The 15,777-nt window shown below is 44.4% G+C and overlaps 1 protein-coding gene across 1 annotated transcript in view; it reads right to left on the bottom strand.

Annotated features, from left to right (window-relative positions):
- LOC124606571 (cytochrome P450 4g15-like) overlaps positions 1–15,777 on the bottom strand; it is a 79,705-nt gene that overhangs the window by 38,086 nt on the left and 25,842 nt on the right. The window contains exon 3 of the mRNA XM_047138556.1: positions 11,937–12,164. Within this exon, the coding sequence (XP_046994512.1) occupies positions 11,937–12,164 (228 nt within the window). The remainder of the gene's footprint in view (positions 1–11,936; positions 12,165–15,777) is intronic.

The raw sequence follows: 15,777 nt of genomic DNA, 5'->3' as shown, positions 1-15,777 counted from the left end.
GCTTCGTTTGGTTTTTGTTTGCCTGTGTGATTCTGGCTACGTTTAAATTTACAGTGAAGCTTTCTTTGCTCTTGTAGCAGCTTTCAAATACGGCTCTCCAACCACGGCCGGTCTTTCTCAACCGTAACCACTTCGCTCGGACCATACCGGTGCAAAGCGTGTTGGACATTACTGTTGAAATTTGTCCGTTTATGCTAACATATCCAGTGATGGAAATGAAATTTTCACGTTAAACACTCGGGTAACCTGAAATCTGCTTCTGGTAGCGGCCCTTTAACATTCCCTTGGGGTGCGTGAGTACTATGTGAAAGGAAGTCCTTTCCCTTACTCCCCCTCCCCTCCACAATCTAGTGCTTCGGAAGCGATTGCCTTACTCCCTAACTGTTAGGCTTGCAATGACAAGATCTTAATCATTTAACCGATTGGGCTCTGAGGGTGATCCACATTACACTCAAAATAAAAACATAGGACTCATCTTTTCAATATATAAAAGGCAATGTCCTGACTGACTAACTAACTGACTGACACATCATCACCCAGCCCAAACCTCTGAGGTTAAAAACTTGAAATCTGGAGAAGATGTCGATATTATAATGTAGGCATCGTTTTAGAAGGGATTTTTCGAAATTCCAACCCTAAGGGGGTGAAATAGCACATGAAAGATTTTTTTTTGAAAGTATATCGTTATTAAGGGCATTTTGAAGCTAGAAGTAGGCAAAACTGGTATTTGATATCTCAGTCAGGAAATAAAAAATACATGTTTTAGCATTTTTGGAAATTCAACCACTAAGGGGGTAAAATAGTGGGTGAAAGTGTTTTTTGAAGATAATAATTACTAAAGAAGGTGAAAGGGTCCTGTAGCCACCTTTCATTAGTCCGGTAGCCCATTTTCACTAGCATTTCTCTTTCTTTTCCTTGTTTCTCTTTTCTCATAATTATCATAGTGGCGTGATTGAATGAATGTGGTTGTGTGTCACGTTGCTAGACGGTGGCGTAATCTGCTGCAGAAAGTCTGCGATAGTCGTACAGATTCAGCAACAGTTGTACAGAATAGCCAACTCTCGTAGTGGTCAAGTAGGCAAAGAGGTTTGCGCTACTTGTGAGAAATCCACCTGCGTTAGGTTGGTGGCGGAAATGGCATCTTTGGGTTTTCCGGGCCACGCGGAGTGTGGAAGAGGCTGGAGAAGCGGGAGGCAGTCTGCCGCCGGTACGGGAAGCGTCCACAGCTGTGCTCCAGTCGAAGAAGTGTGAGTTAGACTGACCGCGTGGCGCGCTGTTATTTGGCGAGGGGAGAGCTGTTAGCTTTTGGTCTCGCTTTTCATATCTGGAACATTGCTTTGCCTTGTCGCAGCAAGGAATGCAAAACTTTGGCAGATTTTTCTTTTAGCACATTTCTGTAGCAGACTTGGATCCGCCGGAAGAGCGCCACACAAAGGTGTCGATAAGAAGTGAGCACTCGCTTCTGTATGAATGACTGTTTGCCTTCAGCTGTGCCTGCATAATCTTTCACCTTTCTAAACATTTAGAGCTCTGCCTTCTCGTAAATTTTTCTTGCTTTATGTGTCTTTTGTCCGTGGGGAGCCAACCACGTGGTAGAACATTATAGTTGTTGGGCTACCGGCATCAGTAACTGTCCGATCGCATGTTTGTTTTAGATAATGTTAACATGATTGTGTGATGTGATATTGTTGGAATTTGGGCACTATACCTAGAAATTGTGTCTCCACAAACCACGTGTTATCAGGAATCGTGTACATGCCTCACATCCTTTTCTTAGGAATAAATGATTTTATCTACAATTTTCTCTTGTGTTCAGAGATTACGTTTTTGCACCTAAGCCACTCACCTCGTAGCTTTCCCGTTAGCACATCCAATGCGTTTCCTTATGCACAGTTCCAGTGATTAGTCTCCCCTTGTATTTTACAACAAATGCTTTAGATTAAGTCTTATTTTCAGGTGTGTTGCTGGGAGCTGATCCTCTGCACAGTGTTCTTGCATGTGCTATTTTATTTTAAATGTTTGATTGTCGTGAACAGGGCACGGGGAACACTATTAATTACATCGTATACCCTATGAGCGACATCACAACGTATGCATTTTTGTGAGTTTTTGGTCTGTGATCTAATTAATTTATTTTCCGACTCGACCAAATCTTTGATTAGTTGTATGGTTAGAGTCGGTGGCGACCCTAATCTTCTCACGTTAATTTCATAAGCAATAAGTATTTCCATTCCCAATAATAACATAATAATCCGTAGTAACAGGTTAGTTACACATGGCTTACCCTGCTCACGGATTTCGGTAAACCAGAGATCTTCTGATGCGCAGTGAGGATTAGTTATTTTCGGTTAGATGTGCTAATTGGTATATTGTCTTTCTGCAAGACAGAATTTATTTGAATTTAGGAGATAGGTGTGCATTTTCTTCCATGTTTTATTTTGTTTATGTATTACTGTATAGACATTGTGATTTAGTATTCCATTGTGTTACAAGTGTGGGTTGATTCTTGTCCTGTGTCGCCTTCTGAGAAGCCATTCCCGAGTATTTTCGGATTCACCGGGGGCAATTGATGGATTTCTGTACCGCTTTACGGTGCGCGAGCATCTTCCTTTCTTTGTTAAGCCCTACCCCATCCCACTGGTGCACAAGAGCAGTGTGGAAGCCGAAATAAGTAGGATGCTGGAGCAGGGTATAATAGAGCGAGCTAGGAGTTCATATAACTCGCCATTACTCGTTGTGCCAAAGCGGGACAAGTCCGTGCGTTTGGTGTTGGACTCGCGGCAAATAAATACGGTCATCATGTCTGAGACAGATAGACCAGAAGGATTGGAGGAACTGCTGCAAAGGTTTCATGGCCTGAAAGTTTTGTCATCCGTTGACCTCCGAGACAGCTATTGGCAAACTATGCTCGATTCGTCTTGCAGGCAATACACTGCCTTCCTCTGCTATGGGAGCTGCTACCAGTTTAAACGCCTCCCTTTCGGGTTGAATGTTTCTTCAGCCGCCTTCATAAGAGGCCTGAATAGCATACTACCTGACGACCTAAAAGCGCGCGTAACTGTGTATGTGGACGACATTCTCATTGCAGAGAAGTCACGGGAGGAACACAACCGGGTTCTAAATCGATTGCTCGAAGTATTCGAGAAAGCGGGGGTGACCGTGAATCTGGATAAATCCCAGTTCGGGCGCGAAAGCATAAAGTTTCTGGGTCATATTGTGTCGGCAATTGCAATTTCTACAAGAGATTTATAGATCTCAATGTTTTGTCCACCCCTCGTTTATGTGCACTGACTGGTAAGAACACCGTTTGGATGTGGGACGAACAAGCACAGAGCGAATTTGACGAATTAAAAAATGCATTGGTTAACGCTCCATTGCTCGCCCATCCGGATTTGAATCAGGAGTTTTGCCTGATGACAGATAGTTCACTGACGGGGCTGGGAGCGGTGTTGTTCCAGGCGGATGGCGGAAAGGATCCGTCCACCTGGAAAACTATCTCGTTCGCCAGCACGCCGGCCGCGGTGGCCGAGCGGTTCTAGGCGCTGCAGTCCGGAACCGCGGGACTGCTACGGTCGCAGGTTCGAATCCTGCCTCGGGCATGGGTGTGTGTGATGTCCTTAGGTTAGTTAGGTTTAAGTAGTTCTAAGTTCTAGGGGACTTATGACCACAGATGTTGAGTCCCATAGTGCTCAGAGCCATTTGAACCATTTTTTTCGTTCGCCAGCCGTGTGCTCTCGCGGAGTGAACGGAACTACTCTGTCACGGAGCTTGAAGCCCTGGCGATTGTCTGGGCGTTCAAGAAATCCCGTTACTATTTGTTCGGGCGCACGACCAGGGTGTACAGTGACCAACGAGCACTACAATTCCTAATGAGCGCCAAAATCAATCACGGTAGACTCGGACGGTGGACGGTGTTCCTCCAGGAATACCACTTCACGATAGAGTACATCCCGGGGCACAAGAACATCATTGCTGATGCTCTATCTCGTATGCCTATCGGGCTCACCCAAGCTGAGGATAGCGCTATTGATGAAAACAATTTCAGTGTGTTATACCTTCAAAATGTGGCATTCGAGAATTATGTCACTACGTCACTAGGCCATATCGGGCGGAACAAGAAAAGGATGAAGTCTTGCGTGACAAAGAGAAATGGCATGATAAATCCCACGCGGCCACCAGGCAGTATTATATTATCCGGAATGGCATCCTATTTAAGAGGCGAGCTCTGGATGACTCCAGGTGGCTGTTAGTGATTTCGGAGGAACTGGTGAACAAGTTCGTGTGGTAGGTGCATTTGAGCTACGGTCACTTTGGTGCGAGGAAATGCTTGGAGAAGCTGCGGGAAACCTGTTACTTTAATAATATGCTTCGGCGTATACGTAAAGTACTTAGGGTATGCAAGCCCTGTCAGCAAGCCAAGCCGCCCACTGTGTCGTTTGCGACACCAATACACCCGATCGTTCCCAATAAACTCAGGGATCTCGCAGCAGTAGATCTATTCGGTCCACTAGTGCGTTCTAGGAACGGATTTGCGTACATATTTGTGGCAGTAGAGCTGACGTCAAAATTCGTCTGCCTCACCCCGCTGCGTAGGGCCACCGGGAAGGCAGTAGCTGCCGCGTTCGCAAATCACTTCTTACGGGAGGTTGGCACTGTGAAGCGTGTGATTTCGCACAACGGGCCACAATTCAGGTCACGTCACTGGGAGCATATGCTTCGGAGAAAGCGAGTGAAACCGATCTTTGTCTCCCTTTTCTGCCCTTCAGCAAATCCTTGTGAAAGGTGGATGAAGGAGATTGGAAAATTGTGTAGGTTATACTGCCACCGTGACCACCGGACGTGGGACACGAAACTAGCCGGTTTCCAGAACATATTTAATGAGTTGCCAAATGCCTCGACGATATTGCCACCGATTCTTGTCCTGAAAAACAAGGAGCCTCCGAGTAAAATAAAAGAGGTGGTTCCCTGGCCAGCAGAACCCAGGTTACGAAGATCTGCAATTGTGGAGCTTGCCCTGAAAAATATAAAGAGTGCCGCCGAGGCTCGGATAAGAGCCTACAAAAAGAAGGTGCGGAACATAACTTTTCATGTAGGCCAGAAAGTACTTGTACGCTCGCACAAGCTCTCTAATAAACGGGCTGGGTTGTCAAAGAAGTTCTTCTTATTCAACGGGCCATACAGAATCAAGCGGATTCCACATCCGAATGCGCTTGAAGTAGAAACACTCCGCTCTCGAAAGTCGAAGGGCCTGCACCACATCTCCAACGTAAAACCTTACATTGAATAAGAAGCACAAGATCTTGCCCCTCGGAGGTCGGAATGACGTATTGCCCATATGCTTTTATTGCATTCATTCTTTCGTGAGTAAAATAACAGTGCATATTTTCCAATGTTTTGATTCACTCTGGTGTGATTAAAATAAAAATGTATATTTTCTATTAATTGTAAAGGGTCCCCAAATATGTGTGTAGTTATTTCTTCTTCTGAGCAGAAAAGAGTAGTGTTGTGCAGCTTTATAACGTCTAAATGTAAATTATTATGAGTCTCAGATCAAGCTTTTGCCGTTACAGTAAGATGGCTTTTGTTTTTTGATGACTAAAAAGGTATCGGGTGTGTTGGCGTGGCGAGTCAATAGTCTTAAGGTAGCTCTTGATGAGATATACAATTGCAGTGTGCTTATTCCCCATAGGTGAGCATGATTCAGTGAGATTTTGCAACCGTAGTGCGATGTTGATGAAGCGACTTGGTGACTTGTAAGTGAAGGATTTGTGTATGAAGGGAGATTAATAGCGTTTGAATTTCAGAGTTGACACCTTATAAGATGTTTGGAAAGTGTAACTTGCCGCCACATACTACTAGGTACGGTTGAGGGTACCAGGATGTGAAACCCCGGAAGAAGCATATGGAAGCAACTAATAAACTCAAGCAGCTTGATATTTAATAGAGAATCAATGCGACTACCTCCAAGCTGAAATAACATGACGGTAGGTGAGGACCCCTGGGGACATGTGGTGAGTAATTGTCTAATCATTATGAGTATATTATGACAGCAGTAAGTTGGGTACTCGTGGCTCTGGAAAATGGATTTCTTTTGACAGTCTTTTGTTTTTACTTATAGGACGAAGTGTTTATGTGTTTGCTAATAGGATAGAATGATTTTTATTTCCATTGTTATGCCCACTGACCTTTTGCATTAGTCTGATGAACCGATGTTGAAACATTTACCATTTCAGATGTGACTTGAATGAACCTTCTATGTCTCATTAATCATAACTTATATTATGCAATGTCCATAGAAAAGAAGTCTCGGAAATGTTTCACAGATCAGCAAACGTGTGCTGCAAACCTTGGAGCAGTAGTCAATGAACAACGATATGGGTATCGGTGTTGAAAGGAATATTTTGTTTATGTGGTGTCACCGCCAGACACCACACTTGCTAGGTGGTAGCTTTAAATCGGCCGCGGTCCATTAGTACATGTCGGACCCGCGTGTCGCCACTTTCAGTGATAGCAGACCGAGCGCCACCACACGGCAGGTCTAGAGAGACGTACTAGCACTCGCCCCAGTTGTACGGACGACGTAGCTAGCGATACGCACTGACGAAGCCTCGCTCATTTGCAGAGCAGATAGTTAGAATAGCCTTCAGCTAAGTCAATGGCTACGACCTAGCAAGGCGCCATTAGCAGTATATTGTCTGAAACTATAGAGTCTCACTTGTATCGTATGAAGCATGTCTCATCAAGAACGATGTATACAAAGGATGGATTAAAGTTAAGTATTCCAGAAGCTACGTACTTTTCTTTATAGCATTCATTACGTATCCTGTTTCAGACCTCACTCCATCCTTCGTGAGTTAGCGCGTGCATGTTGGCTGCCTCTTTCAATTAGTGTGCGTAGTGTTGGCAAGTCTGCCGACACTACAGTTTATATGTGGGAATCGAAGTCGGGCTATATGGTGATGGTGACTAGTACGAGCTGTGTAGATTGTGTGTGAGAGCGTAGTTAGTAGGTGCGCCAAATCCTATCCAAACCCTAACCAAATCTTGTACAAGATCTACACTAAATGATAAGACAGCAGATGTAATGCTGGAACTATATTTTATAAAAAGGATTTTTTGTTTGTTTGAATATTGGTTATGTAATTTTCCTTATTGTTTTTTTTATTAGTAATGTTAAGAAGACCCTTTCTGTCAAGTTAATTTTGGGCACTATTCCATGTATTGATCAGGAGTAAGAAACTCCGGTGATTTTGTGGTAATCTGTACACATGATATTTTGTAACGATCCCTGTGAGCGCAGTTCTCAAGTGGGTGCAAGGCCGCCTAGGGAGCCTCCGCGTCAGAAAGCACAGGGCTTGGTCCACCGGCAGGCGTCGCAGGACCCTGCAGTGGTCCTGCGAGCGGTCACAGCTGTTTCCCCATCAGAGGAGAGGGGATGCTGGTCTTCCCCCAAGCCCAGGCTCACACCGGGGCCCGCAGGCGTGTCACCACGGCAGCGCCAGCTGATGGCCGGCGTTCCACTCCATGCGCTAGTCATCTGACAAGCGAAAGGGAAAGTATGACGCACACCAGGCGAGGCCGCCGATCCCTGAACGCCGCCAGTCCAGACGGCCGCTGCGGTGAGGTAACGCCCACTGCCCGGAGGGACGAGGGTCCCACCACTGACGCATCAGCTGAGACGGTGCAAAGAGGCGATAAGCGGGTCTCAAGCCCGACACCCGCACGAGTTTACGTCGACCTCGATGCGACGGAGAAGAGCGCGTGTCTCTCCACTGACACGACAGGGGCGTGTGTCGTAAAACACATTCCTCCGCAACACACGGACGACGACCGCCAAGCCGCCTTCTCGATGATGAGGCAGGACCCACAGGCGACGATGTCCTGCAAATCTGCAACGTCGAACCATCCCACAGTATGGACGCAGAGGGTGGAAACGGGCACGAGGCAACGTCGCGGGGTGCTGTCTAGGATGAACAACCTGGGTTACAACGGACGTTACAATCAACGCCGCTGCGAACTCCCCAGTTCAGTGTTCTGGTCCCCTAGTAGCTTACCCTCCAAGTCGCCTTTAGAAAAGACGCCCACCCCAGCACCTAAAGAGAATACCCAGTGAAAATACCATGTGACGAAACTGCAAAATGACAGCGTGTCAACGAGCTGGTTTCTGGATGTGTTTTTGTACTCATGTCTTATTTTCCATAGTTGGTTATTTACCAGCTGTCATTCCATTGGTTCATTGGTTTCATTAATGATTTTGTGTCACTGTATTTGTTATGCACATTGAGTTATGCACTTTCACGTAGAAGTTTTTATATATGTCAGCACCAGCTGACACTCCTTTGGCTCTTGGTAATGATTTTGCATCATTGTATTTGTTTATATATGCACATAAAAAATTCAAATGGCTCTGAGCACTATGGGACTTAACATCTGTGGCTATCATTCCCCTAGAACTTAGAACTACTGAAACCTAACTAACCTAAGGACATCACACACATCCATGCCCGAGGCAGTCGCGCGGTTCCGGACTGAGCGCCTAGATATGTATATATTTTGTGTACCTGTTCATCTATGACTCTATGTTAACTTTTGATAAAGCAATTTTAAAATAATATCTCATGTTTGTTGTTGTAGTAGGTCAGATGACATGACGTTAGCGTAAAATATTACGCTTAATTGAATTTGTTCTGTTTGCCTTGCGGACCGCATGAGGTCACAATTATTGACTAAGGTCAGATAAAACTCATTTGGATATAAGAGATTAATCAAATCTTTTGTACTGCTGTTTGCCTGTCGCAATTGTTACTCGTTAGGATATGTCTGCTTCGAATACTGTTGGCGAATCTCCTAGCATGGCGACAAAATTCGCGGCACAGTCTTCTCCGGGACGTTTGGGGTGATGAAAGGGTCCTGTAGCCACCTTTCATTAGTCCGGTAGCCCATTTTCACTAGCATTTCTCTTTCTTTTCCTTGTTTCTCTTTTCTCATAATTATCATAGTGGCGTGATTGAATGAATGTGGTTGTGTGTCACGTTGCTAGACGGTGGCGTAGTCTGCTGCAGAAAGTCTGCGATAGTCGTACAGATTCAGCAACAGTTGTACAGAATAGCCAACTCTCGTAGTGGTCAAGTAGGCAAAGAGGTTTGCGCTACTTGTGAGAAATCCACCTGCGTTAGGTTGGTGGCGGAAATGGCATCTTTGGGTTTTCCGGGCCACGCGGAGCGTGGAAGAGGCTGGAGAAGCGGGAGGCAGTCTGCCGCCGGTACGGGAAGCGTCCACAGCTGTGCTCCAGTCGAAGAAGGGTGAGTTAGACTGACCGCGTGGCGCGCTGTTACTTGGCGAGGGGAGAGCTGTTAGCTTTTGGTCTCGCTTTTCATATCTGGAACATTGCTTTGCCTTGTCGCAGCAAGGAATGCAAAACTTTGGCAGATTTTTCTCTTAGCAAATTTCTGTAGCAGACTTGGATCCGCCGGAAGAGCGTCACACAAAGGTGTCGATAAGAAGTGAGCACTCGCTTCTGTATGAATGACTGTTTGCCTTCAGCTGTGCCTGCATAAGCTTTCATCTTTCTAAATATTTAGAGCTCTGCCTTCTCGTAAATTTTTCTTGCTTTATATGTCTTTTGTCCGTGGGGAGCCAACCACGTGGTAGAACATTATAGTCGTTGGGCTACAGGAATCACTAACTGTCCGATCGCATGTTTGTTTTAGATAATGTTAACATGATTGTGTGATGTGATATTGTTGGAATTTGGGCACTATACCTAGAAATTGTGTCTCCACAAACCACGTGTTATCAGGAATCGTGTACATGCCTCACATCCTTATCTTACGAATAAATGATTTTATCTACAATTTTCTCTTGTGTTCAGAGATTACGTTTTTGCACCTAAGCCACTCACCTCGTAGCTTTCCCGTTAGCACATCCAATGCGTTTCCTTATGCACAGGTCCAGTGATTAGTCTCCCCTTGTATTTTACAACAAGTGCTTTAGATTAAGTCTTATTTTCAGGTGTGTTGCTGTGAGCTGATCTTCTGCACAGTGTTCTTGCATGTGCTACTTTATTTTAAATGTTTGATTGTCGTGAACAGGGCACGGGGAACACTATTAATTACATCGTATACCCTATGAGCGACATCACAACGTATGCATTTTTGTGAGTTTTTTGGTCTGTGATCTAATTAATTTATTTTCCGACTCGACCAAATCTTTGATTAGTTGTATGGTTAGAGTCGGTGGCGACCCTAATCTTCTCACGTTAATTTCATAAGCAATAAGTATTTCCATTCCCAATTACAACGTAATAACCCGAAGTAACAGGTTAGTTACAAAGTACTAACGGGTTTTTAAGGCTACATCAATGGCATGTGGTATTTGGCTTGTCGGTAGGAAATGAAAAAAATGCGTGTTTCAGTGTTTCTGCAAATTCAGCCCCTAAGGAAGTACAATAGGTGATGAAAATTTGTATGAAAATATTGCATTACATTACAAAAATTTAAAGCTAAATTTACGAAAATCGGTATTTCACTTCGCGGTTAGATATAAAGAAATATTTGTTAAGGCGTGAAAGTTTCTGTGGAAATATCTCCACAAGACCGAAGAAGCACGAGTAACTAAACTTTGGACTCCAGCTACCAAAACCGCTTTTTGGTCAGAAGTTCGGAAAAGACCGTTCTTACATGGCCATAACTACTTGAAAAGCTTAGGTGTTGCAGTTTTTAAACAACTTACTAATTTGAGTAAATAAAAACACAAAGAATCTCTGCAGGCCATACAGTTTACGCGAGTGAAGCAGCGGCCACTAACAAGGATACGGCACGACCGTGGGGTCGGGGATTCGTCCGAAATTGTGTGTGGTGAAAGAGGACCCGTAACATCTCACGTGGTTAAAATATTAGGACGCACTACTCGGAAAATCCCGAGAAAAATCGATCCAAAGTTTCTTAGGTGGCTTATAAGTATAAAATTTAGTTCATTGCCGAGCTGCCGTCTGGCCTACATGGTTAGCGCTCGGACTCTTACGGCAGAGGTCTCGGGCTCGATTCCTCCTTCGGCACTTTTTTTTCTTCTGTTGCTTGCAAAATTGCAGCGCATTGTTACAGGAGAATCGTGAAATTAATTCCCGGGAACATTGTATAAATATTCATTCTATAATTCACCATCAATTATCGTCACCAATATCCCGAGACATGATTCAATATGTCTGGTTTGCCTCAAAATTATCAGAAACTCAAAACATTTTCGTAAATGTTAATGGGGCATGTTTTTGTACAGATTTTTTGCAATCGCCCTGTGATTGTAAGAAATCCTCTTTTATATTCTGAGCAAGATGTCGCAAAAATTATTGCTTTGTTTTTACGATAATTACCACTGCGGTTCTTGTTTATAATAATTATATGTATAAAAATAATTGAATGTTTCCCAATCGACAATGTTATTCTGATCAAAAACCCAATGTTTCTCCTCATATACTTTACAATGAACAATGGAAAACCCACCGCCATTAATTGTGTTGTTGGACAAAAAGAAAATACTTTTTATTCAATAATGTAACTAATTTGTTAAAGATAATGTAGGTTTCGGAATCTTTCTGAATATTTGGTGGAATAACCAAAGAAAATGAAACAGAAGAGAAAAAAGTGCTGGAGGAGGAATCGAACCCGAGACCTCTGGCGTAAAAGTCCGCGCCCTAAACATCCAGGCCAGACGGCGGCTCGGCAATGGGCTAACATTTTATAGTCATAAGGCACCTAAGAAACTTTCTTTGGTTCGATTTTTCCCAGGATTTTCCGGGTAGTGCGTCCTAATATCTTAACCACGTGAGGTGTTAGGGGTCCTCTTTCATCACACAAAATTTCGGACAAATCCTCGATCCCACGGTCGTGCCGTCTCCTTGTAAGTTAGTTGTTAATAGTGGTCAGACGGCGTAAGCTTACCTGGATTGCTTTCATGGATTTGTAAAACTCCGTAGCGAAGTGCACCTGCTTGCTGTGGTCTGGTTCCAGCTGGTCCAGGCCTACGCCGAACAGGGTGGAGGTGAGGGTCCGGAGAGCGGACTGGAAGAACGTGGGGTACACGTTGAGCTCGGTGCCCTCCTCCGCAGACAGCCGCTCGCACACGAAGCGGCCCGCCTCGTTGAACACTCCCATGAACCGGCCCAGCACCTGCAGTTCCACACCCACCAGCAGATCAGTCACTCCACTAAACTTGTACTAAACTACCTAACGTCTTAACTTACCTATCAGGCTGGTAACAGTAAATAAAACTAGCCTAGCTTCAGAAGATTATTCCCTGCTCTTCACACATTTGATGAAGATAACAGGTTTAGGGCGCTCAACAGCTTGATCACCAGCGCCCTGACTGGACATCAATATACACATCTTTTGTGTCTGAATTCTGCCTGTTCTCATAAATAAAATTACTATGACGATTCCCCAGGGACACATATTAGCAGTTCTCTTCATATGGACGGCTATGTTGACACAAATATACAGTTTACAATAAATGTATCTGTTATCTTGTTATGTATTAATATCTAATAATTGTTAGGAAAAAGGTTTTTATGTCAAGTACAGCTCAATGGTTCAACGGCGGCTGATTAATTAATGTCTCCATTGACAATGCCATCTCCGTAGTTAAAGAAGAGTCATCTTGGATATTAATAAACCTGTGCAGCTGTATTTAATCCTTTATTTTTAGATCAATACCGGCTTTCAAGACACTAGGAGACACATATTCAGGTGAACATCAGCATAGCAATAAATCAAGAAAGAATAATAACCCTGAGACATTCACTGAAATGGTAATTTTTTAAAATTTTAAGATTTTCATTTTTTTAATAAAAGCTTTTAAAAACTCTTGCATAAGAATATTAAAGAACACGCGTCAGAAAAAGTTTTGCATCACCCCGGTTCCCAGAACTCTGGAAGATAGACATTGACCGTGGATATTGTATCACAGACAGTCCCTTTGACTGTTCAGTGACGTCACTAAACTCGCCAAAAGATGTGAACAACCATGCATGAGCAGCGCCTATTAGGCGGAAGGGTCCGACAGCCGATCAATTCCAGTCATTCCACCAGAAAGGAGGTACACGGCTCGTGTTGTCTGTAGTTCAACCATGCGCGTTTAGAGCGCGTCCGCATTGTCACTTTGTGCCAGGCAGGGCTCCTAACAAGGGAAGTGTCTAGGCGTCTCGGAGTGAACCAAAGCGATCTTGTTCGGACACGGATAAGATACAGAGACAGGGACTGTCGATGATATGCCTCGCTCAGGCCGCCCAAGGGCTACTGCTGGAGTGGATGACCGCTACTTTCGTAGTTCAACCATGCGCGTTTAGAGCGCGTCCGCATTGTCACTTTGTGCCAGGCAGGGCTCCTAACAAGGGAAGTGTCTAGGCGTCTCGGAGTGAACCAAAGCGATCTTGTTCGGACACGGATAAGATACAGAGACAGGAACTGTCAATGATATGCCTCACTCAGGCCGCCCAAGGGCTACTACTGCAGTGGATGACCGCTGCCTATGGATTATGGCTCGGAGGAACCCTGACAGCAACGCCACCATGTTGAATAATGCTTTTCGTGCAGACACAGGACGTCGTGTTACGACACAAACTGTGAGAAATAGGCTGCATGATGCGCAGTTTCACTCCCGACGTACATGGTGAGGTCCATCGTTGGAACCACGACACCATGCAGAGCGATACAGATGGACTCAACAACACGCCGAATGGACCGCTCAGGATTGGCATCACGTTCTCTTCGCCGATGAGTGTCGCATATACTTTCAACCAGACAATCGTCGGAGACGTGTTTGGAGGCAACCAGGTCAGGCTGAACGCCTTAGACACACTGTTCAACGAGTGCAGGAAGATGGAGGTTCCCTGCTGTTTTGGGGTGGCATTATGTGGGGCCGACGTACGCCGCTGGTGGTCATGGAAGGCGCCGTAACGGCTGTACGATACGTGAATGCCCTCCTCTGACCGATAGTGCAACCATATCGGCAGCACACTGGCGAGGCATTCGTCTTCATGGAAGACAATTCGCGCCCCCATCGTGCACATCTTGTGAATGGCTTCTTTCAGGGTAACGACATCGCTCGACTAGACCGGCCAGCATCTTCTCCAGACATGACCCCTATCGAACATGCCTGGAATAGATTGAAAAGGGCTGTTTATGGACGACATGGCCGACCAACCACTCTAAGGGATCTACGCTGAATCGCCGATAAGAAGTGGGACGATCTGGGCCTTGATGAACTTCTGGATAGTATCGACGACGTATACAGGCGTGCATCAATGCAAGAGGACGTGCTACTTGGTATCAGAGGTACCGGTGTGAACAGCATTCTGGACCTCCATCTCTGAAGGTCTCGCTGTATGGTGGTACAAAATGCATTGTGTTGATTTCATGAGAAATAAAAAGGGCGGAAATGATGTTTAAATTGATCTCTACTTCAATTTTCTACACAGGTTCAGCAAATCTCGGAACGGAGGTGATGCAAAATTTTTTTGATGTGTTGATGTGTGTAGTTATACATACACAACGAAAACATTACAGCTTGAAAGTTCGGCTCTTAGAACCCAAGATTTGTTGTCCGCCAGAATATAACACGGCTAACAGGTGGTATGTCATTGAATAAAAAAGTCGGAGACATAGATTCCAATCCATTATGGTGGATGGGGTCTAAACGAATTACACCATAGCGATCCACTGTTAAGGTGAAAATGTATGAAAAACACAAAAAAAACTAAAATATACGCAGTGTTTCTATTACATTTCGGCTTCTGCCAACGAAGTCTTTCATCTTAATTTTGATTGTAATTTACAAAAATTGGTTCAACACAAAAAGGCATTCTGGGGGGAGCATCTTTTAAAACTGTAATCTTATTGATACACGGTGGAACCTGGATGTCAGCTAACAATTACGTTAGTGAAAATGCCTTTTCACACTAAATGACGAAGTGGAAATGTTTTTAAGTAAAACCGGTTCAGACGGAAGGGAGGACTTCGTGCTGAGCTCTCTTACGAACCCAGTTTGTGTCTGTTGTAGCCGTCTACAAGATGCCGTTTTGTTTTTAGTGATGTTACGATGTCAACAAGTTACCTACGTTGGTTTATGTTGTCGTGTGATGGTTGATTGTTTATAAAATAAATATGTAATAAGTTGACGGTCTCTTTGTATTAATGTATTGACAAGGAACCCGTAATATTGACACAATGAACATGTGGCGTTCCAAAATTCGGCTACATAACCGAGAACAAAGATAAATGATTTCAACTATAGGGCATTTAAGCAATTCCTGTACTTGTGGCGTCTAACATATAGGCCTATATCTAATCTTTAATGGATTTCTCATTCTGCAGCATAGTGTACACTGTTTCTAAACTGGGGCAGTAACAATGTGTACTACACTACAGGCCATTAAAATTGCTACACAAAGAAGAATCGCAGATGATAAACGGGTATTCATTTGACAGATATATTATACTAGAACTGACATGTGATTACATTTTCACGCAATTTGGGTGCATAGATCCTGAGAAATCAGTACCCAGAACAACCACCTCTGGCCGTAATAACGGCCTTGATACGCCTGGGCATTGAGTCAAACAGAGCTTGGATGGAGTGTACAGGTACAGCTGCCCATGCAGCTTTTTTTCAACACGATACCACAGTTCATCAAGAGTAGTGACTGGCTTATTGTGACGAGCTAGTTGCTCGGCCACCATTGACCAGACGTTTCAATTGGTGAGAGATCTGGAGAATGTGCTGGCC

Source organism: Schistocerca americana, chromosome 3 (genome assembly GCF_021461395.2).
Source record: "Schistocerca americana isolate TAMUIC-IGC-003095 chromosome 3, iqSchAmer2.1, whole genome shotgun sequence".
NCBI lineage: Eukaryota > Metazoa > Arthropoda > Insecta > Orthoptera > Acrididae > Schistocerca > Schistocerca americana.
The sequence above is the reverse complement of the archived record's forward strand: the minus strand, read 5'-3'. Positions and strand labels throughout refer to the sequence as shown.